The 21,226-nt window shown below is 39.1% G+C and overlaps 1 protein-coding gene across 7 annotated transcripts in view; it reads left to right on the forward strand.

The window, feature by feature from the left end:
• The window catches only part of esrrga (estrogen-related receptor gamma a), a 144,804-nt gene that overhangs the window by 93,415 nt on the left and 30,163 nt on the right, over positions 1–21,226 (forward strand). For 6 of the 7 annotated variants that reach the window (XM_064335945.1, XM_064335968.1, XM_064335918.1 and 3 more), the window contains 2 exons: positions 1,082–1,192; positions 6,214–6,396. In XM_064335945.1, the coding sequence (XP_064192015.1) occupies positions 1,082–1,192; positions 6,214–6,396 (294 nt within the window). The remainder of the gene's footprint in view (positions 1–1,081; positions 1,193–6,213; positions 6,397–21,226) is intronic. The other variant, XM_064335926.1, reaches the window with a different exon arrangement.

The raw sequence follows: 21,226 nt of genomic DNA on the forward strand, positions 1-21,226 counted from the left end.
TAGACACTATTATCCAGTGTGTCATGCATGGGGGGTGTAGTTACAGATGAGGCTGCAGGGAGGGGGTGATTGGTAAATGCACAACTAGTGCGACAATGGTGGCGCTGCAAAACTCCATATTCGGCATAGTTGTCCTGAATCATCTACTAATAAACCTAGAACACCAAGTTTGTGTTTTCAACTCCAGTGCAGGAGCAATGAATGTCTGAGTTTAACAATCTAGGCACGCCGGCATGCCAACCACTAGGGAGTGTGCGCTAAGTGGTTAAACTATTAATTAGTGCATTCTTCGTACTCCCTGCACAGTGTATTTAGGCTTCTCAGCAAGGATGTCATTGAAAATAAGAACAGGTTCTCGACTAGTTTTCCTGATTAAGGAACATTAAAAATCTTTTTTCTCATCATCTGCCTGTGCTCCTACCACCCCTCATGAAAAAATCATATGTGTTCAAAGACCACGTTCGACAACCACATGTGAACACCCAAAATATGAAAAAATACACATGTGAATTACAAAAATAATCCCAGTAATAAGATGTAAGCAAGGCAACCTATTCTATTTCAAGTCCCATGTTTTGTTTTCACATGTGAAAATTGTAGTTCATATTTTAAAAAGTCAGTGATAAAATGTGAAGATGCAAATGACTTAATTTTTCCACATGCAGAAATTTCATTTACATGTGGGAAAAACATTTCACATGTGACATTTTCTTTTCACATGTGAATATTTTAATTTTTTAATTCATTTAAATTATTATTTTTTTAATTATATGGGCAGGGATGACTGCAGTGGTTACAGAAACAGAGACAGGGGCCCATGAGTAGAGCCACCCTCAACTGTTTTGCTCCTGTTCCCTCTATGTTTGTGAAATGACAACTCTAAGATGATGCAGTGATTTCCACTCTCCACCCGACACCCTGCCTCGTGCCTGTGCCATCTGTGTCCCTTAAAAATGTCCCATTCAGTGATTTAGCCTCCCTGGCAGAATATATCCCCACAGGACACCAAAATGGTGTAATCGCTGTGTTGGCATGTATTATATTGAAATGTAACCTCACTCTTTTGTATTTTTTTGAACAGGTGTGCGACTTGACAGAGTGCGTGGAGGCAGACAGAAGTACAAGCGCCGGATAGACGCAGAGAACAGCCCGTATTTGAACCCACAGCTGGCCCTACCACCAAAAAAGCCATGTAAGAACACATCCTGTCTGACATGCCATCACAGGCTGTGATTTCTCAAAGTCAATAATATAATAAATGACACCATGCTATCATAAAGGCCTGATAAAGTGAGTGCATTTTTTGAAAATCAGAAATCACCGATATGATATTCTTAAAAATTGTACTTGAAAATGAAATACAGATTTTTTACTTTTTAGCACCAGGATTTAAAGAAAATTTGTGCATAACTTTGACTGTGTTCATTTTTTATTATTGAAACTTATTTTTGTTAGTTATTAAAATTCATTTACCAAACTGTATTCGTGAAGGAAAAAAAACTGAATTTAAATTGTGTGTTGAAGTTAAGGAGAAATGTTGATGGAATCCCGGGCAAGGACACATTTTCTCATTTTACTTTTCATAATTTCTCATTGGCCTACAGAGGCACAGCTGAACAGTTAAAGGTTGGTTTTCAAACTAGAAGACATGTATGAAGACCATCAGACAGTCTTTCCTCAATTACCTCTAATTGGACACTGCTAAGGACACTGAGCAATGCTCCATTGTCTCAGCATGCACTCTCCTCAGTGCACTAAACCTCTTAGCATTGGCTCTATTTTCCAGCCGGCACATGGCGTGCTGCGAGCCATCGTACTGGCAAAATGGTATTTTCACCATATATTTTGACGTGCCTGAGTGGTGTGGTAATTTTGTGACTCGCCGCGAGCCGAAGTGGGATGGGAGCCACTGCTGGGGGTGTGTCAATCAATATCGCATGTCGCAGTGCAATTTTGGCAGCTCCTTTGAATTTTCAGGTCAGTCCACTGTCATTTGCACCATTCACCACCTGCCTGCCCAGACTACGTCTATGGCGTATGGCGCAGGCCATCGTCTGGTGGATTGGTAATTTTGGGGCTTTAGCATGCAATGCCTGCATGTTTCACAGTCTATTCAAAAGGCAATCAACGGTTTTTGTGGATCGTATGCTGTCCAATTTGACTTTGAAATAAATCCCAGAAATAGGAAAAATGCAATTATTGTTCTCGTTTTTCTTTTTTATAATTTTAATTCTTGTATTTATTTCTATTTTTAATTGTTTATGTTTGTTCTTATACTGTATCGTGGTCCTATATGTCTTTCTTTTCTTACACCTGTCTGTAATGAGAATGACAATGAATGCAACTTGAACAATCTTTTCATTTTAACTGACTAGTTAAAATGATAGCAACAGTACTGGAAAAATTATGGATAGAATGCATTTATAAAGAAAGTCTGATGATTAATGCAATATTTTAAATGTAAGTATGTAATTTCAAATGTAATATGTAATAAACGTAATATTAACATAAAACCAAAATCGAGAAATAATTAGCATTTGAGTGAAATAAGTAATGATCTTTAGAAATTCCTATATGTATTAGTTCATAGCGATATAATTAGCAGTTTAACATATACAACGGGTAAAAATTAAAAAATAACCTTGAACATGTATTGCTTAGTCCAGTAGCCTATTTTTATATATAAAATAGTAATATTATTGCAAAGAAAAAAAAAGATTTTTTGCCATGTAAACTTTATTTCAAATTACTGATGGCCATAGAATGTCATTACCACTGGCAGAATTGCAACAATTTTCACTTTTTACTGTATTAGCAAAAAATTACTGTGAAATTACTTTACAAAGAGTGACAATACGTTGCATTAAGTTTGAGGCGATCGCAAATGGTTTGTGTACAATTTAAACAAACATTAATGTTGTCCAATGTTTCAACTGCATGGGACAGAGGTATTGTGCATAAATGTTTAAGCCAGCAACCAATTAGTAAGATGTTTTTTTTTTTTTTTTTTTGCTTATTGCCAAAAACGGCATGTATGCGGGATTGGATAAGTCGTGGTTTTGTCATGTTTTAATGTCTGTTATATTGTCTGTGTAGACTGGTCAATAGAGAAGAGTAAAGAAACCTATTTCAGACAATCCTGATTTTCTGTAGGCTTTACGTCATTTGTTTGCCAGTTACTAATCATGTGTGAGGTGGAAACCTGGTTTTACCCTTTTCTATACCCTTTACCCTTTATATGTATGTTCTATTTACATTCTATATGTAGATGTGACAGCTGTGCTGCATGGGGATAGACTTGCTGTTTTGATGCTTATGAGTAAGTAGTACAAGTCAAACTTATTTGGAACCAGGAGATAAATAATTGAATTAAGTGTAGTTAAATCTGACAAAACCACCACTCATCCAACCCCGCTCAGTTCTATTAAGCCATGCCATTGTTGGGAATTTATGATGGGCTCCTGCATTATAATTTTTCATTCTTTCATTTAAGCAACACTTGGTCATTTTCCTGCTGTGAACGGAATCACTGGCATTGTAAGATCTCCCCAATTTTATTTTTGAACAAATTTGAACAAGTTTCTTTTATTTATGAGATTCGTTCAAACTCAATTTTTGAAAAAAAAAAACTGATAGCCCTGCTCTGCACCTCCTGCAAAAGAACATCTTGTGAGAAACATCTGATTAATACATCATTATCCTCATCTTCCAATACAGTGCTAAACTACATAAATTGGCAGCACAGCCTGCACAATGCACACTGCTCTTAAGGGGAATGAAAAGAGGTCATTTGATTGGCTATTAGTAAATGCAGCTGCCCCACATTCACTAATAATATATTTAGTATAACCAAACCCTGCTTCCAGGTGCTCCACAGGTTTTGCGCAGTGCTCCTCATCTCTTGTCCCAAAAATATCCAGAATCACAAGCCATGCACCATGCGACATTGATTGCGGAAAACAGAGCTCCAGTACTTAAAGATACCATCAAGAAAATCATCAATGAGCAAGCTTCACAAAATGAACATATGCAATATTTAGTAAAACCATAAACTAGCATGAGTAATTCACTTATTTATTCCTGAATACATTTTTCAATATTATGATGTTAAACTCGATCAGCTTTTAAATAAATCTGCAGAATATTAAAAATAATCACATTTGTGTCTTCGTAAATTTAAGCAGCTGCTTTTTTATTAGTTTTTTTTAATTTTATTTTAAATTAAGCTCAAACTGAATTACATTCACCAACATTAGGCATGATAAAACCACAGTTGAATCTCCTTCTTCACACAAAGAGAGAGAGAGAGAGGGGGGGGGGGGGTTTAATCCATATTAAATCCAATCTGGCAAAGATATCAAACCCACAATGCAAGGCTCCCAAGCTGTCTGACTGTTCTGCAAACACAGAGAAATGCAGTGCTTAACAGATTTGTCCCTAAAGCCTTTTTACTTAATGGTAGCATATTCTCATGGAATACAATATGCTTTCATGCATGATAGTAGCAGAAATAATCATAATAATTACAGTGGAAAAATCATAGCCATAATGAAAAGAGTAACAGTCTTTCATTTCATCCTGTTGATCCCTGGTAGGTCCCAGGCTTATACTTATACTTATTTAAAAGTTTTTTTTTTCTTTAGCCAAGCCTCAAATTCTATTTCATTACTCATTTAGGTTTTTGTATTTTCCATACAGATTTTCATTTCAATATGATACATTTTTTGTTGTTGCTTTTGTTTTCGGCTCTAATACAGTAATAGGTCTGCATCATCTTGCTCCATCTGTATGAAACATGTACGTGAACATGATCTTCTCATACTTTTATTTTAAATATACAACAAGTAAATGTACTAATGTATATAAGCAGATTATTTTAAAGGTTAGCTTGTAGGGATGGCCAAATTTTTGCACAATGATGAAACAGAAAGTGGGTGACAGATTGCGAGCTTATGTTTACCTCAGTTGTTTTTGGAATGGAATTTATTAGGGGAAGATCCAAAAAAATAATATTATATAATATTATCCTATATATCTTCAATTTAAAAAAAAAACAAATATTGCAAAAACTTTTAACTTTGCCCTCAGGCATTAGGAATGCATATGCCTCTGTTGTCATAGGATGGAAGTGTTCATGCATTCATGAAGAAGCAGCAGAGCTGGAACACATGGACAGCCTGCACACAGGGCCCACCAGGATCAGGACAAGCAGCCTTGCTTCCTGATTGATTATTTGCACATAACAAAGGAAAGAGGATTGGAAATTGGGTTGCATTGATTGTAATTAGAGAAACATTAAATAAGATTTACTGAGAGATAGCACTCACAGGTCTCTTGTCCCTAGAGTAGAGGGTCTGCCCCAGATAGAGCTGATATACTTCGGCCTCAGCCAGTGCCTGCAACCGGAACACTAAAAAACTAATAAATAAAGGCAGAAGTTAATGCTTTTTAATTTACTAACAGCTGTCTTCATAAGCTGCCTTCCATCCAGGTGTCACATGCACACTAGGGCAAGAGCATTTCATTTAACCCTGAAACAAAATTCCATCAGCCCTGGGGTGCACTTTACGTTTCACCACCCCCCTTACAATAAAATAAAACACCAAACATTAAAAAACTAAATACAAGAAAGCAGCACCCCACTCTCGCATCAATAGATGTGGCCCAAAAACAAATTTTCCATTTTGTTCATTTTTATGTGATATATGAATAACAGTAAAATACTATTATTGTCATATTCATTTTTTTTATATTTATATTTTTAATTTATCATATTTATTTTCCAGTAAACCCTTGTGATCATTCCCATTCCTTTATCTCATTTAACTTCTGAACTTGTGCTGTCTCATTTCACTATATTGAGGGTCACTCAGAAGAGTCAGTTCACCTGAAAATCTATATTAAGTATGATAAAAATGTAACTGTAGAAAAATCTGAATAAGCCACTTTCTCTTCAGATTCATTGGGCTGGCAATATCTGAACTTTTGTACTGAATGAGGAAAAATGGCAAAACTAGAACGTATCTGACAGCATATAAAATTGAGAAATCCATAAAGAAATTATTTATTTATAGACAATAAAATATGCCTTTTCAGTTAAAGTCAAAGGCAGATGTTAATTGAATTTGGAAGTGTCTTTGCTAATGGAAATGTTTTTCCTGATTGTATGATTTGATAATGTTTCTTTGTTTTTTCCTTGGTGTTCAAATACAGTCCCCTTTGGCTGCCTTGCAGATAACAAGATTGTGTCCCACTTGCTGGTGGCAGAGCCAGAGAAAATTTATGCCATGCCTGATCCCACTGTCCCTGACAGCGACATCAAAGCCCTCACCACGCTTTGTGACCTGGCTGATCGCGAGCTAGTGGTAAACATTGGATGGGCCAAACACATCCCAGGTAAGTTCTGACTCCAGGGGTCACTTTAGCCAGACCCAATACTTGCTTGTTTGCATGGAGATACAGTGCTATTCATAAGTATTTGGCAATGGCGCTATTAATGTTGTTTTGGTTCTGTACTCCAGCACTAGGGATGTATCCGAATCCGAATACTGTATTCGGGAAAGCACGAATAATGCGATGGAAACAGATATGTCTTCTACCCGAAGCTGCTCATTATTATTCGGATTCAACAAAAAAAAAAAAAAAGTCAGCTCCATGTTGAGTTCTCATAGACTCTATCTAATGTTACGGGGGGGGGGGGGGGGGTTGGGGTTACGCACGGCTGCTATCTGTATCTGGAACTCCAGCACACACACCAACAAACTTTGAGCCACTGCGCTGCAAAACGTTTAATAAATAAGTTCTGTGCGTCAGCCATTACGTTTCTTCAAATCGATTCATATCATTGTGGATGGCCACAAGATAAAAATGCCCATTCTGTTTGCAACATAGGACTTCGATTTCACTAACTAGTAGTTTCATTTACAACACATTATTGAAAAGTGTTCGCTATATTCTGTAGTCGCCCCCACCGAGGCAGCGCACAGCAGGCAGCGGGCTGAGAGCTGACCATTCCCAGCTATCACTCAGGGAAACTCTCGCATCGAGGAGGAGGAGACGTCAGGTGCGGGAGCTAGCGAGACAAAAGCCTGGTGTGGCAGTTGGATTTCTTTCAAACCCCCGCAACCTATACATCAAAATGAAGCTTAGAACCTGTAGTTTTAGCTGTATGTGTTAATTTCTTCCATTTAAAAAAATCCAGATTCCAAATCCAGTCCAGATTTTCATGGTAGGCTAACAGTTGCCACCAAGGGAAAATATGAGGACATCAGATGGTTTGCAGTCTATCCAAACTTAGTTCAGTAGGGGGAAAAAATAAAAAATAAAAAAATAAAACAGACAAAAAAAGTTAATGTATTACTGTTATGTAATTACTATTGTAAAGTAGTAATTCATGTTTCCCTAGCAAACTGCAGTAATGATAATACATCAAGAAATGCGAACGCAGCATCATTGGAATTTAAGATTATTCCCTTCAACTGAAGGACATTTTTCTATATATCTTTACTGTAAATAGTTTCTATTTCCAATGCAAAACAGAATCTTTCGATATGTATATTTTTCAGTTTCTGATTGTTCAATGTCCCCCCAGACAGTTCATAAAACTTTTAATTAAATTTAAAAATTAAAAAAATTAAAAAGGAGAGAGATGAAAAGTACTGTATGAGGATGTGGAAATATATCTCATAATTATTTATATGCCAATATTGAATCAATTTGATTTGATTATTGAATCAAATTCTACATACTAAAGAAGTGAGGAGTTTTTATGGCACCTGTATTTGCTATTCACAGTGTCAACTATTGAATGAGGGTTTAGACTGTTAAAACCTTTGGATTCAAGAACCAAGGTTTTAAACAAATTCTCACTTCCTCAACAGTATGTAAGCCAGTGGTTGGCATTTTGGTCTTTAAGCACTCTTTGCATACAACCAATTGTCTCCCCTATTATGGGAGGACTACGTATAAAAAGGCCTGTAATTCCTCCGCAGGTCACCTGATATAGAGTTAAATACCCTCAAATTAAAGACAGTCTTTAATCTCATATTCATCCAAATACCAAATATACACCACACGGTATAGTGGGAATATGTATCCAAATGTATTTATGTTAGAGCAATAATGAGTAAACTAGAATATTTCTATAAATTAACCAAAATACCAGATTGTTGGCCAAGTTGTATACATATAAGAAAAATTGAAATTGTGCATATTGCATATTGCTGGTGTTTTGCAGAAATGTATTTTCATTTATTAGCACGACACTAGATAAGACACATGATGTTTTGAACCATATTCATTAGATGATATTAATCTACCAGATATTTACAGAAGATGAGGCCTAATGAGATATATGAGAGGCCTAATGAGATTTAACAATACGTGTTAAAAGCCAAAATGGCAACAACAAAAAAACGAACACTAAGGATCTGCTTCCAGAGTAAAGCTGTCACTCCATAATCAGGATTTGTATTACAGTAGATGGTGGTAGCAAACAGGAGGCAGCAAATTTAGTATTTCACAGCTATTCATATCTGTAGTTGCTAAGGGTGAAATTCAGATGGTAAGACATTTAAAATATCTTAGAGTTGTTATTGATTCACACCTGTCCTTTAAACAACCTGAAACAAGGTCATCAGTACAGTGAAAGTTAATCTTAGGAACTTTAGACTTAGTGAAAATTGTTTTGTATTTGATTAGCATTAAGTTTGTCCCTACGGGCTTGTGGTTTTGGTACTACACGCACGCGTTGTACGTTATGCTGTTGAACCTCTGTTTCTGAGTAAAAAGAAAGACTGAGAAAGCGTACTTCCTCCTCTCGTGTGTTCATTCGTAGTTATAACCCAATTATAAAGGGGATACAAGCGGGAGTAACACGCGACTGCGGTGAAGGAAGAATTTGCGGTAAAATAATTTTAAAATGTTTTTTTTTTAAAACAATGGAAAATTTTATAATTTAAAAATGGAAAACTGGACTGAATAAAGGAACTGGTAATTGCATTACAAAGAAAAACTAGCAAACATTCGTATGATAAAGAACAACAAAGTGCTGCTTACAAGTGGACGTTAACAAAACAAAAAAAAACATGACAGCATTAGTTGGAAATATAGGACCATATGATGAAAGCACTGAACAATGGTGTTCATACACGGAAATATTTGAATATTTAGCATTGGCAAACAAGATTGAGGATAATGTGCTTGTGCCAAAATTTTTAAGCGTCATTGGAGAACATTTGATCTGTTGCGTAATTTTATGCAGCCTGATAAGCCTGGTGACAAGTCATATGCAGAGATTGTCAAGCCATTGGTAATTGCAGAGCTATTCAGATTTCATAAAAGAAATCAAGAAGGTGAATCTGTTGCACAATTTGTAGTTGTGCTTAAATGCCTATCTGAGCACTGTGATTTTGGACTGAATGACACTATTTGAGACAGACTGGTATGTGGGCTACGTAGTGAGGCTATTCAAAAGCGCTTACTTGCCGAAGCTACCCTAATGCTGGAAAAAGCCATAGAGATTAGCTCATCAATGGAAATGGCGGATCGTGAAGCACAGCAGTTTAGCACATTAGCTCAAGTGCACAAATTGTCCACTAGCTTCGAGAACAAATTAGCCACTGACAAGCCATGTTACCGCTGTGAGAAAACAGGACACAGGTCATCAGAGTGTTGGTGTAAGGATCTAGACTGCACGAGCTGTGGCAAGACAGGTCACATTGAATGTGCCTGCAAGAAAAAAAGGACTTGTCCACAAAGCCATCACATTGAGAGGAAGAAACCTGACATGTGGAGAAACAAAAAGAAACATGAACAAAATGGAACTTGAAAGTGAAGAACAGAGTGAGTATGACACTGAGGACAAAGTATCAGATGGTGATGATGGCTGCTGGGTGATACCACTGTTGGAAGGAAAAGCTGTGAGGATACAGGTGGACACTAGCATATGTGTCTCTTTGGTGCCCGAGGCTGTCTACAAGGAAACCCACTACATACAGCTAAGTTAAAGCTGAGGACCTATACTGATGCACCTGCTCCAGGTGATGGCAGTGGATGAATGGCACAGCAATGGGCCTCAGGATCTCATCACGATATCTCTGTGCATTCAAATTGCCATGGATAAAATGCACTTGAGTTCTCTGCCCATAGTATATGTCTGCCCATACCAACACCTCACCACCACCATGGGCCACTCTGTTCACAACGTTGACATCAGCAAACCGCTCACCCACCCCACGCCATACGCACTGCCTGCCATCTGCCCTGTACAGCTGAAACCATGATTCATCAGTGAAGAGGACCGTTCTCCAGCTTTCCAATGGCCATCGAAGGTAAGCTCATGCCCACTCACGTCGATTGTGATGCCAAACTGCAGACAAATCAAGACCCCGGTGAGGACATCAAGCATGCAGATAAACGTCCCTGAGGCATTTTCTGTCAGTTTCTGCAGAAATTCTACGGTTGTGTAAACCAACTGTTTCATCAGCTGTCCATGTGGCTGGCCTCAAATGATCCCACAGTTGAAGAAGTTGGATGTGGTGGTCCCGGGCTGGCGTGGTTACACGTGGTTTGCGGTTGTGAAGCCTATTGGACAAACTTCCAAAATCTCTGAAACGACGCTGAGGTGGCTTATGGTGGAGAAATGAACACCCATTACTCTGGCAACAGCTCTACAGGACATTCCTGCAGTCAGCATGCCAATTGCATAATCTCTTAACTCTTGAGGCATCTGTGACATGGTGTTAAAAAACAAAAAACTCAACATTTTAGGGTGGCCTTTTATTGACCCCATAATAAGGAACATCTGTGTAGTGATCGTGGCTTTTAATCAGCATCTTGATATGCCACACCTGTGCAGGAGATGGATTATCTTGACAAAGGAGAAATGCTAGCTAACAGTGATATAAAAAAATTTGTGGCCAAAATTTGAGAGAAATAAGATCTTTGTGCACATACAACAAATCTTTGAAGTATTATTTACGCATTAAAAATGCCTGCAAAAAGTTTTGCATTTATATTTTTGTTCAGTGTATTTGTTTTAGCATTAAGTTTGTGGTTTTGGTACTACGCGCATGCGTTTTATGTTATGCTGTTGAACCCCTGTTCATGAGTAAAAAGAAAGACTGAGAAAATGTACTTCTTACTCTTGTGTGTTCATTCGTAGTTATAACCAAATTATAAAGGGGATACATAACACAAATCAACTGTCAACAGATGCTGCTAAGTTATATGTTATGCATTCTATGATTATTTGCACTTCTATCCTTTTGTATTACAAGCTGGTCCCAAACAGGAAAAAGCACTCTCCTCTGCATACTTTAAAAGTTTGAAAGTTTTAGACAAAAAAATCATCAAATTATTAGTACTGTAAAATAATAAATAAGTATAATCTCCTAACTTTTAATAACTTCATGAATCTTGTATATACACTTACCGGCCACTTCATTAGGTACAACTGGTCAACTGCTCGTTAACGCAAATATCTAATCAGTCAATCACGTGGCAACAACTCAATGCATTTAGGCATGTAGACAAGGTCAAGACGATCTGTTGAAGTTCAAACCAAGCATCAGAATGGGGAAGAAAGGGGATTTAAGTGACTTTGAACGTGGCATGGTTGTTGGTGCCAGACGGGCTGGTTTGAGTATTTCAGAAACTGCTGATCTACTGGGATTTTCATGCACAACCATCTCTAGGGTTTACAGAGAATGATCCAAAAAAGAGAAAATATCCAGTGAGCGGCAGTTCTCTGGGCGAAAATGCCTTGTTGATGGCAGAGGTCAGAGATATTTGGAATGCAACACCTACCAGTATTTGAACAAGACCAGGTCAAAACCTAGTATATGGCTGGACCAAACCGGCCGACCAATAGTGTAACTTCATCAGTCAGTCACTCAGTCACAGACATGCGTGGTATAACTTCATCACTCACTCAGTCACTCAGTCACAGACATTCGCGTTTATAGGGCTGGCCCCGCTGTTGCGGTCCAGCCAAAAATGATCAGTTTTAAAAGTTTGCACAAAAATTCACGAACGTTTAAATCTCATGGCTGAAATCAAATCAATCATGTGACCATGAATCAACTATGTAACTGTTTAGTACTGTTTCTTCCTTTTGCTTTTTTATTTGGTTCTTTTTTATTTTCTTTTATTTTCTTTTTTTTTACATTACATTACATTCATTTGGCAGATGCTTTTATCCAAAGCGACGTACAAAAAAAAGTGCATTTCATGGTCGTAGACAACTGCTGAACACGGGTTCAGTAAGGTACAATACTTATTTTGTACAGCTATTTCTAGCCGAGAACAATGAACATTATTCTGGCCTAACATCTGCAAAGCCAACTAGGCAGAAGAATAAGCTACAGTATTAGGACAAATACAAATTACCAAGAAGGGCAGGGATGGGGCAACACGTAACAAGCGACAGGAAAAAGGGTTTTTTTTTATTTTTTATTTTTATTATTATAAAAGAGTGAAGTATACAGCGTGGTGGTGGTTAGTCTAGGTATAGTCTGAAGAGATGAGTCTTCAGGCCACGGCGGAAGATGGGTAGTGAGGGGGAGGTTCGGAGAGGGACGGGGAGTTTGTTCCACCACTGGGGAGCTAGGGTGGAGAAGCTCTGTGATCCCTTTGGGCGGGTGGGAGGGGTTACAAGGCGCCCTGCTGCCGCAGAGCGGAGTGGTCGAGCAGGCACATAGAATTGAGTCATGTCCTGCAAGTATATGGGGGCTGTCCTGTTGGCAGCAGTGTAGGCAAGGGTCAGGGCTTTGAACCGGATCCTGGCAGCGACCGGTAGCCAGTGGAGTGATCGCAGCAGAGGAGTGACGTGGGAGAATTTGGGGAGGTTGTAGATGAGTCGGGCAGCGGCATTCTGAATCATCTGTAGTGGCTGTATGGCACAAGCTGGCAGGCTTGCAAGGAGAGAGTTGCAGTAATCAAGGCGAGAGGTCACCGTAGCCTGGACGAGCAGCTGGGTGGAGTGTGTCGTCAGGTATGGTCGAATCCTCCTGATGTTGTACAGGAGGAATTTGCAGGACCGTGATGTTGCCTTGATGTGCTCCTTGAGGTCCAGTTGGTCATCCAGGACCACCCCCAAGCTCTTGGCAGAGTGAGAGGCAGTCACTGTGGTGCCATCAACCGTGATTGAGAGTTCACGAAGCAAGGAGGTCTTGCACGGGAAGAAGAGCAGCTCAGTTTTGTCGAGGTTGAGCTTCAGATGGTGGCTGGCCATCCAGGTGGAGATGTCAGCCAGGCAGGAAGAGATCTTATCATTGACCTGTGTGGCCGAGGGGGGGAAGGAAAAGAAGAGTTGTGTGTCATCTGCATAACAATGATAAGAAAAGCCATGTGAATTAATGACTGAACCAAGAGATCTGGTGTATAAGGAGGACCCAGTACAGATCCCTGCGGCACTCCCGTAACAAGTGGATGAGAAGCAGAGGCAGACCCCTTCCAGGTGACCTGGTAGGTCCTATCTGCAAGATAGGAAGCGAACCAAGACAGGGCAGTCCCGGAAATTCCCATCCCAGCCAAGGTGGAGAGGAGTATTTTATGGTTGACCGTGTCAAAAGCTGCAGACAGGTCAAGAAGGATCAGGACAGAGGAGAGGCGTGAGGCTCTTGCAGTGGCAAGTGCCTCCGTCACAGCTAGGAGTGCAGTCTCTGTTGAGTGCCCGGATCGGAAGCCAGACTGGTGAGGGTCTATCAGGTTGTTCTGATGGAGAAAAGAGGTTAATTGTTTAAGAACTGCTCGTTCAAGGGTTTTGGACAGAAAGGGTAGAAGTGATACGGATCGATAATTTGTTACATCGGAGGGGTCTAAGGTGGGTTTTTTGAGAAGTGGGGTAACACGAGCCATCTTAAAATCAGAGGGAACATGACCAGAGGAGAGAGAGGAATTAACAATGGAGAACAGATAGGGAAGGAGCTCGCTGGAAATGGATTGGAGAACTTTAGATGGGATGGGGTCAAGTGGACAGGTGGTTGCACGATGAGAGGTGATGAGTTGTAATACATCGGAGTCCTCCAGCATTTCAAAGGAGGTCAGTGTGGCTGTGGGTTTGTCCCGGGGGGTTGGGGGGCTCACTGGATGGGCGAAGGAGTGATGTTCTGCTGGAGCGTAGTGACTCAGTCAGCCATGGGCAGGGGGGTGAGGAGCGTGCTAGTTTGGAGACAAGAGGACAAAGTGAGTCGAGGGACTGGGAGAGGCAGGAGTTGAGGGTGGAGGTGGCAAGATCAACTGGCAGGTTAGAGAAAGACGCAGGAGGGGGAAGTGTAGACAGAGCAGTGGAGATGAGGGAGGTCTTGGTCTGAGGCTGTTTTCCATGGTTTGGTCAAGATATCTTTGATCCAGTGAAGGCAAATCTTAATTCTAGAAGATTCTGTGCTTCCATCATGTGCAAACATCATCAATTCATCACTCTCTGCAAATGTGTCTGCATGGTCCATAAAGAGGGATCTACCCTCTCCCCTCCCTCTCAGAAATAAACATATGCTACAGAAGAGGTATATTTTAATTCTAAAAGTAACACATTTCCTAAATTTACCTGGAAAGTATAATAATGCTTTATTTGGGTACAAACAACTACCTTTTACAAGCAAAAAAGGTTCAAATTAATAATGTATTTCTAGGGGTGCAATTTTATGTACCTATAGGGTACCACCCCAGTGACAGTGTCTGTACCTTTTAGGCCCTTTATTACATTCATTTAGTGAAGGCACAATTATCCAAGTAATCCAAAAGCAGAAAATACACCATTGCTCAGGGCTGGGTCTGGCTGCCCACTTCTGGGTATTTACAGTGGGCTCCAGAATTGTTGGCACCCTTAATAAAAATGAAGAAAAAAAGCTGCACATAATAAATGACACAGATAATAATATATATGTTATGTTCAAACATATGGGAAAACTATATACTTTTCTTTCAATACATTTACTATCATGCTTCAATGTTTTTTTTATTAAGTAATCAATTTTTTTCTGAAAACCATAGGTGCCATAATTATTGGAAGTAAAATCAAACAAAATGAAATTGGCAATACAATTTTACTTAATTTAGTTCATCTCAGTCTAAAGGAACTATATTGTGTCATTCCATCACTTCCAGTTTCACTAGAGAATAAAAATTAGGTAACAAGCATACAAAATCCCTTTGCCATCCATCAGCATGGGAAAAGCCAAATAACTGTCAATTCAGAAGAGACCGATGGTAATTTACCGTCACAAGTCTGGTAATGGGTACAACAAAAGACATACACAGTTAAACATACCACTTAGCACTGTAAGGGCAATAATATAAAGGTGTAAAACATATGGAATAGTTGCAAATTTGTCAGGAAGAGGAAGCAACTGCATGGTGTCCCAATGGACAGTGAGGAAGATGGTGAGGGAGGCCATTAATAACCCAAGGATCACTGTTTAAGAATTGCAGAGATTGGTTTGTTTCTTGCGGTCAACAAGTCTAAAAAAAACATAAAATGGCACCTTCATACCAACTAACTCTTTGGAAGGGTGGCACGAAGACAGCCCTTACTGAGCACAATAAACAAACCAAGAATCTGGTGCTTGCCAAACCTCATTGGAATTATGACTGGAAGAGAATGCTATTGTCAGAGGAGACCAAAATTTAACGTTTTGGCCATACACATCATCGACATGTTTGGCGGCAAAAGAGGAATGCATGCAGGAGAAGCACCTCATACCTACGGTCAAATATGGAGGTGGGTCATTGATATTTTGGAGATGTTTTGCTGGCAGTGGTCCCGGGGCATTATTTTAGATCAATGGCACAATGAATTCAACAAAGTACCATGAAATTCTGGCAGAAAATGTGGTGGTCTCTGCTAAGAAGCTAGGACTTGGTCATAGGTAGATTGTCCAGCAGGACAATGACTCCAAGCATACATCAAAATCTAAACAGAAATGCTAAAGTGAAATCAACATCCATGTTTTCCAATGGCCATCTCAGTCTCCAGACTTAAATTCCATCAAAAACCTGTGGTCTGAACTGAAGAGGGGGGGTCCATAAGCGCAAACCCAAATATATCAATGATTCTGAAAAGTAATGGTCAAAAATCTCTCCAAATGTGTTCTCTAAACTTATCACAAATTATAGGAAAAGACTCCTGGCTGTCATCTTTGCCAGGGGTGTTTTCACAAAGTATTAAACCAGGGGTGCCAATAATTGTGTTTTTTGGGGAAATATTTTTTTAAATTAAGAAATGTAAGACTTTAGTTGATTCTAATGAATCATTAATCAAGCGCACTAGTTTACACATGTTGGAAAATAAAGCTTATGTCAACTGTATTATTTTTTAGTTTAGCTATTTTTTTTAGCATTTTTTGTGTATATTTATCAAGGGTGCCAATAATTCTGGAGCCCACTGTATATACAATTATCAATCACTTTTATCAATAACCAAATTTAATTATATGTGGTTTTTATATGTGTTATTGTAGTAAAATAAAACTAAAAAAACATTATCGTAAACTGAAATTAAAATAATAACTAGTGAATGTTTGAGGTAATTCAGATTAGTTAATGCAGTTAAAATCAGGTGTATTTATATTAATATATTTTAATAATATAATGCTTGTATTGAGAAACATGTTGTTAATATGAACTGTAGCTACAGTACGTAAATTTGAGTTTGCATAAATAATAAAGCATTCTAAATATAAATCGCTTCTGCATATGCCTTTACGCATTTCCAAACACATGTAGATTGAGATTGTGCCAAATAAATTCAAATAAGAAAAAAATGATGAATGCTGAAATGCTTGTGGAAACATTCGTAAGCACAGTTAACGATCAAATCTGATTGTACACGTTTCGTGAATGAGGCCCGTTCTCTCAAACTGGATCGAAAACCATGAGATAATTTCCACACAATTTTAATGGTAACTTTATCAGTATAAACAAAACATTCAGTGAGTGGTGCTGGGTCTGTGAACCAAGGTATGATTTCTCCATGGACAACATTCATAGTAGCAACCATAAACCTGAAACAGGTACACACAAGGTCATTGTTCAATATGTGTTATGACAGATAAGTAAATGTTTTTTGTTTTTTTTTCTCCTAATTTTATGCTTAATTCCCTTGCGAACAGTTTTTGTTATTTTAAATAAGGAACTGTGTGCCTAAAAAGGCTCCAGCCATGACGTACAGTAAGAACAGTGCCATTAAGTCATGGACAGTCTGATTATGACGGTAAAAAGTGGCTCCTTTAGTTCCAGTTATTGCCCGTGTGCCGAATCAGCCGACAAAATAGGAATTTAATTTAATCTACTTAACAAAGTCTTTTTTTTACTTATAATCTCTGGCAGTCCCATCCACCAAGACGAACATCCAATTCCAATCTTGGTCTCCAGAGGTGAATGTAACCCGTTGGTGAATAAGGTGAGAAATAAAGCGGAGGCAGATTAGAATAGATTATGTTGAAAATAGAGAAGATTAAACTAGGGGACAGTGCAGGGATGAAGAGAGGAAGGGGGTGGAAGCTCAGAGGGAAATGACAGCCATTGTAGGGGGTGGGCACAGCAGTGACATCAGGTGGTTGTTGACTCTTCTTTCTTAAAATAGGTTGTTTACTCGCCCCTACCCCACACACATACAAACACACATAGAGTAATTCTGACCCACATAAGTGACCATACTGTTATTACTCTGTCACACAATAGTGATTGCACAAACAGGAAAGGCAATGACATGTTTGGATGTAGGACCATTGTTTCTAACAGTTCTCCTATGAAGTGGATTCTGGGCCTGATCAAGGCAAAGAGTGGTACTTGGGTTTATTCTGCATCATAGAGCCAATTTCCCCCTAGTAAGGAGATGCAGGACTGAAGGTTTATTTCCAATTCCCTATACAAGACTGCCCTGGGTTTCCCCTGTGTACTTCAGGTGAACCCAGTACACACAAAGAGAAGCTACACAGCTAAGCCATCAGACTACAGATGCATGCAGAGCGCCATGACATACCTAGCACCCCCCCCCCCCCCCCCAACTCCTCCTCTAGAAGAAACACGGGTATTTAGTCCGCTCTTCTGATTTAATTCAAGTGCTAGGACACATGCGTGTGTCTGTACATGTAAATTCATGCCTGCTTGGATTGTAAACATGCTCCCCCAAAGGGGACAGAGAAGTCTGTCAACTGGAAGTCTACGCTTTGCTCACCTCAGGAAGTTCACCCCCCCCCCAGCTAGTAGAGTAGCTAGTAGTGAATGACCAGTAGAAGAAAGATGATGGTATGATTTGAACTGGGCAGGCAATTCCTGCTGTTTGATGAGGATCGTCCCCTGTGCGTGTATCCCTGGAGCTCTGGGCCCCACACCGGAACAGCTCCCAGTATCATGATGAAGACATCCCTGGGAAGAGCAGCGATCTAATATCAAAGTGCACCTACATAACGGAAGGCTCTCTATCCCCTTAAAATGAAATGGCCCCTAAAGCTAAAGGGTTGTGCAAAAAAAGAGCCATATGCCTCCCTCTATCACTACAAATACACCCCGTCTGGCCCTTTTCTGATCACTCACCAGCAGCAGCTACTTTGTCTCAGTTTGCCTAACTTATTTGTCTCCCGCTAAAGTAGTTTGTCTCTGTGCTTTCTATGCTACAGTAATTTTTTAATCAAATTGATGAAGCCACCTTCTCCCAGAGAGAGCTGAAACCAATTTATCGCTCATGATATGGTGGCTATGTTGCTAACAGTCGTAACAAACTGTCAGGCACCCGCACAGGAGCTAATTTGAAGTCATTAGGTGTTCAGCGTACGGGCAACAATTTGTTACGGTGGTTAGTAGCACGGCTGACATTTCTGAGTGCTCTCGCTTAAGATTCGTCCTAGCCGGAGAGCAGGCAAATTGTAAACTAATTTAAACATCACTCAGTATTACTGGTGCTGCCTTGCTGGAGAGGCTTGGATAATGAAGAAGTCTGTGTTTTGCTGAATGGAGTTAAAGACATGCAGTCCTCTATCCCGCCAGCTCTAACGCAACTTACATGAAGGACTCTCTCCTTTGATTTGTTTTTTAATGGGTATCGGCCTCATTTTTAGTAATCATTTGCATATTTTAATATGCTCGATGCAAACACTTGATGTGTTTTTACATGCAGTTTTACTAAGCAAAGTGAGGCTGAATGCACCAACAAAGCCCACTGCACATCCAGATGCCATCCAATACGGAATTACAGTATTTAAGCCACCGTTGGACTTAGAAATGTGATATTAACTAAAAATGAAAAAAAAAATGCCTTCAACCTACATAATGTGGATTAAATTGAGGAATCTCATTTGTGAGATTAAAGCATTCAGCAGTTAATTTTATTTTCAAGAGGCATGTCAGTGCATGGAGGAGGGTTGCAGCTTCTGACTAGAGGAAAAAAGTAAATATTTGAAAAGGGAAAAAGGGAAGAAAGAGAAAGACCATTCAAAACCAATTTTATCTGTAAATAGAATTAAGCTTTTCACCCAGCGAAATAAAAATAAATGAAAGCGTACCATCACACAATTGTGACATGTCTTATCAGAGAGCAGAGTGGCACAAAGGCGGATGGCCACACTTGACTCTCTGTTAAAGGAACAAGCAGGGACAAGAATGGACAGCGGAGCCCTAACAGTGCCTTTTTAGCATGACCCAGTACCGACCATTAGAGTCCCTTTATGCCTGGTGAAATTGCTCAGGCTTCTCCTATTCTTACATCCTATCTCAGGGACTTTTCTTTAGTTCTCTTTCAATTTTCACTGGCACTCGGATAAGTACACACTAACACAATATGATTGAGTTGTAAAATGGAACCATGTTTTCCCTAATCTCTTTAATGTAGATATCGAGGTTCCTCCACACTCCACTTCACTCTTGTTCCCCTCTTTTTGCCTCTCTCCCACACATAAACATGCTCTCTCTTTCTCCCCCCCTCTCTTTCACATGCTCACTCTCTTTCTGTCTCTATTGTCAACCCTCATAGCAAGCTATGAAAAGCAGAGAATGGTCTGCAGTGAAAGGGGGTGTGTGTGTGTGTGAGGGAGTGAGAGAGAGAAAGAGAGAGAGAAAGAGGGGTTGTGATGCAGTTAGAATTCATGGGGACACAATGAGTGGTCGCATGCATTTGGCTTTGTACCAGATTTCAGTATTTGTAAAGAATATCAGAACAATGCTCAGTACCTTTCTTGACTGAGACATTTTCCTTATGGATTAACCTATATATGGTGATAACTTTGGGGATCTTAGAGCAACTGGCTATGCCTAGGTTCACATATTCATCCATAGTTCAACCAGTTCCAGCTTGTCAGTATATGGAAGGTATACCACAAACACAGGAAACTTCTAATTATATATTGATAGTTCTATCTGATATTCTTATCAGAAAAGAGTTATTAATATAAGAATGGTATTTATATTATTCATAATTTATGGGAGGGGACCGAATTAAGTAAGTAAATGCACCAGGCTATCAATGCATTTTACTCATAGGCTGTTCCTAGCAGTTGACAAGTGGTTGTTGATTTTTTTGAAACTTCAAATATTTGTTACTGTTGCTATATTTATGTATGTCATTTCTATCGTTCCCCACTGCTGCACTATGAATTCTTTCAATAAATCAATGTTTAAAAAAACTGAGCTCTTCAGCTTTTTTTTTTTTTTTTTAGTTTGATATGATTTTCAACTAGTGTATCCAATATTTTACATGAATAACACCCAGCCTTACTAATCAGTATTCTTATTTTCCACTTTGAATTCACCAGGAACAATCATTTCACAGATGTTCCATTAAGTCATTAATGAGAGGGTTGCAATTCTCAGGATTTATGCATTTCAATCCCCTCAAATATTCAAAAATATTCAAAGTTTACACCTTTTTTCCCCACTTATTACACTTTGTGAAAATGAACTGAATGTGACAAGTTGTGTTACTTAATAATACATCCTTTGGCATAGTGTTTTGGTCAGATGGTGGGTTTTGGCATGAAAGAGAAAGGATGTAATACTGCCAATGAAATATGGCAGTGGCTCTTTGATGTTATGTAGGTGTTTGTATCTGGGGGCTCTTGTTAAGATCAATGGAATCATGAACTCTAACAAGAAGAAAGATCAGACTTGGCCAAAAATGGTTCTTTCTTTTGGCCAAGCATTCCTCAAAATCAAGTAAGAAGTAATTACAGGAAAGATGAAGGTTTTGGAAGGGCTATCGTAGTCAGTTCCCAATATTGAATATTGTTGAAAA

The sequence above is a fragment of the Anguilla rostrata genome, chromosome 1, assembly GCF_018555375.3.
Source record: "Anguilla rostrata isolate EN2019 chromosome 1, ASM1855537v3, whole genome shotgun sequence".
Taxonomy (NCBI): domain Eukaryota; kingdom Metazoa; phylum Chordata; class Actinopteri; order Anguilliformes; family Anguillidae; genus Anguilla; species Anguilla rostrata.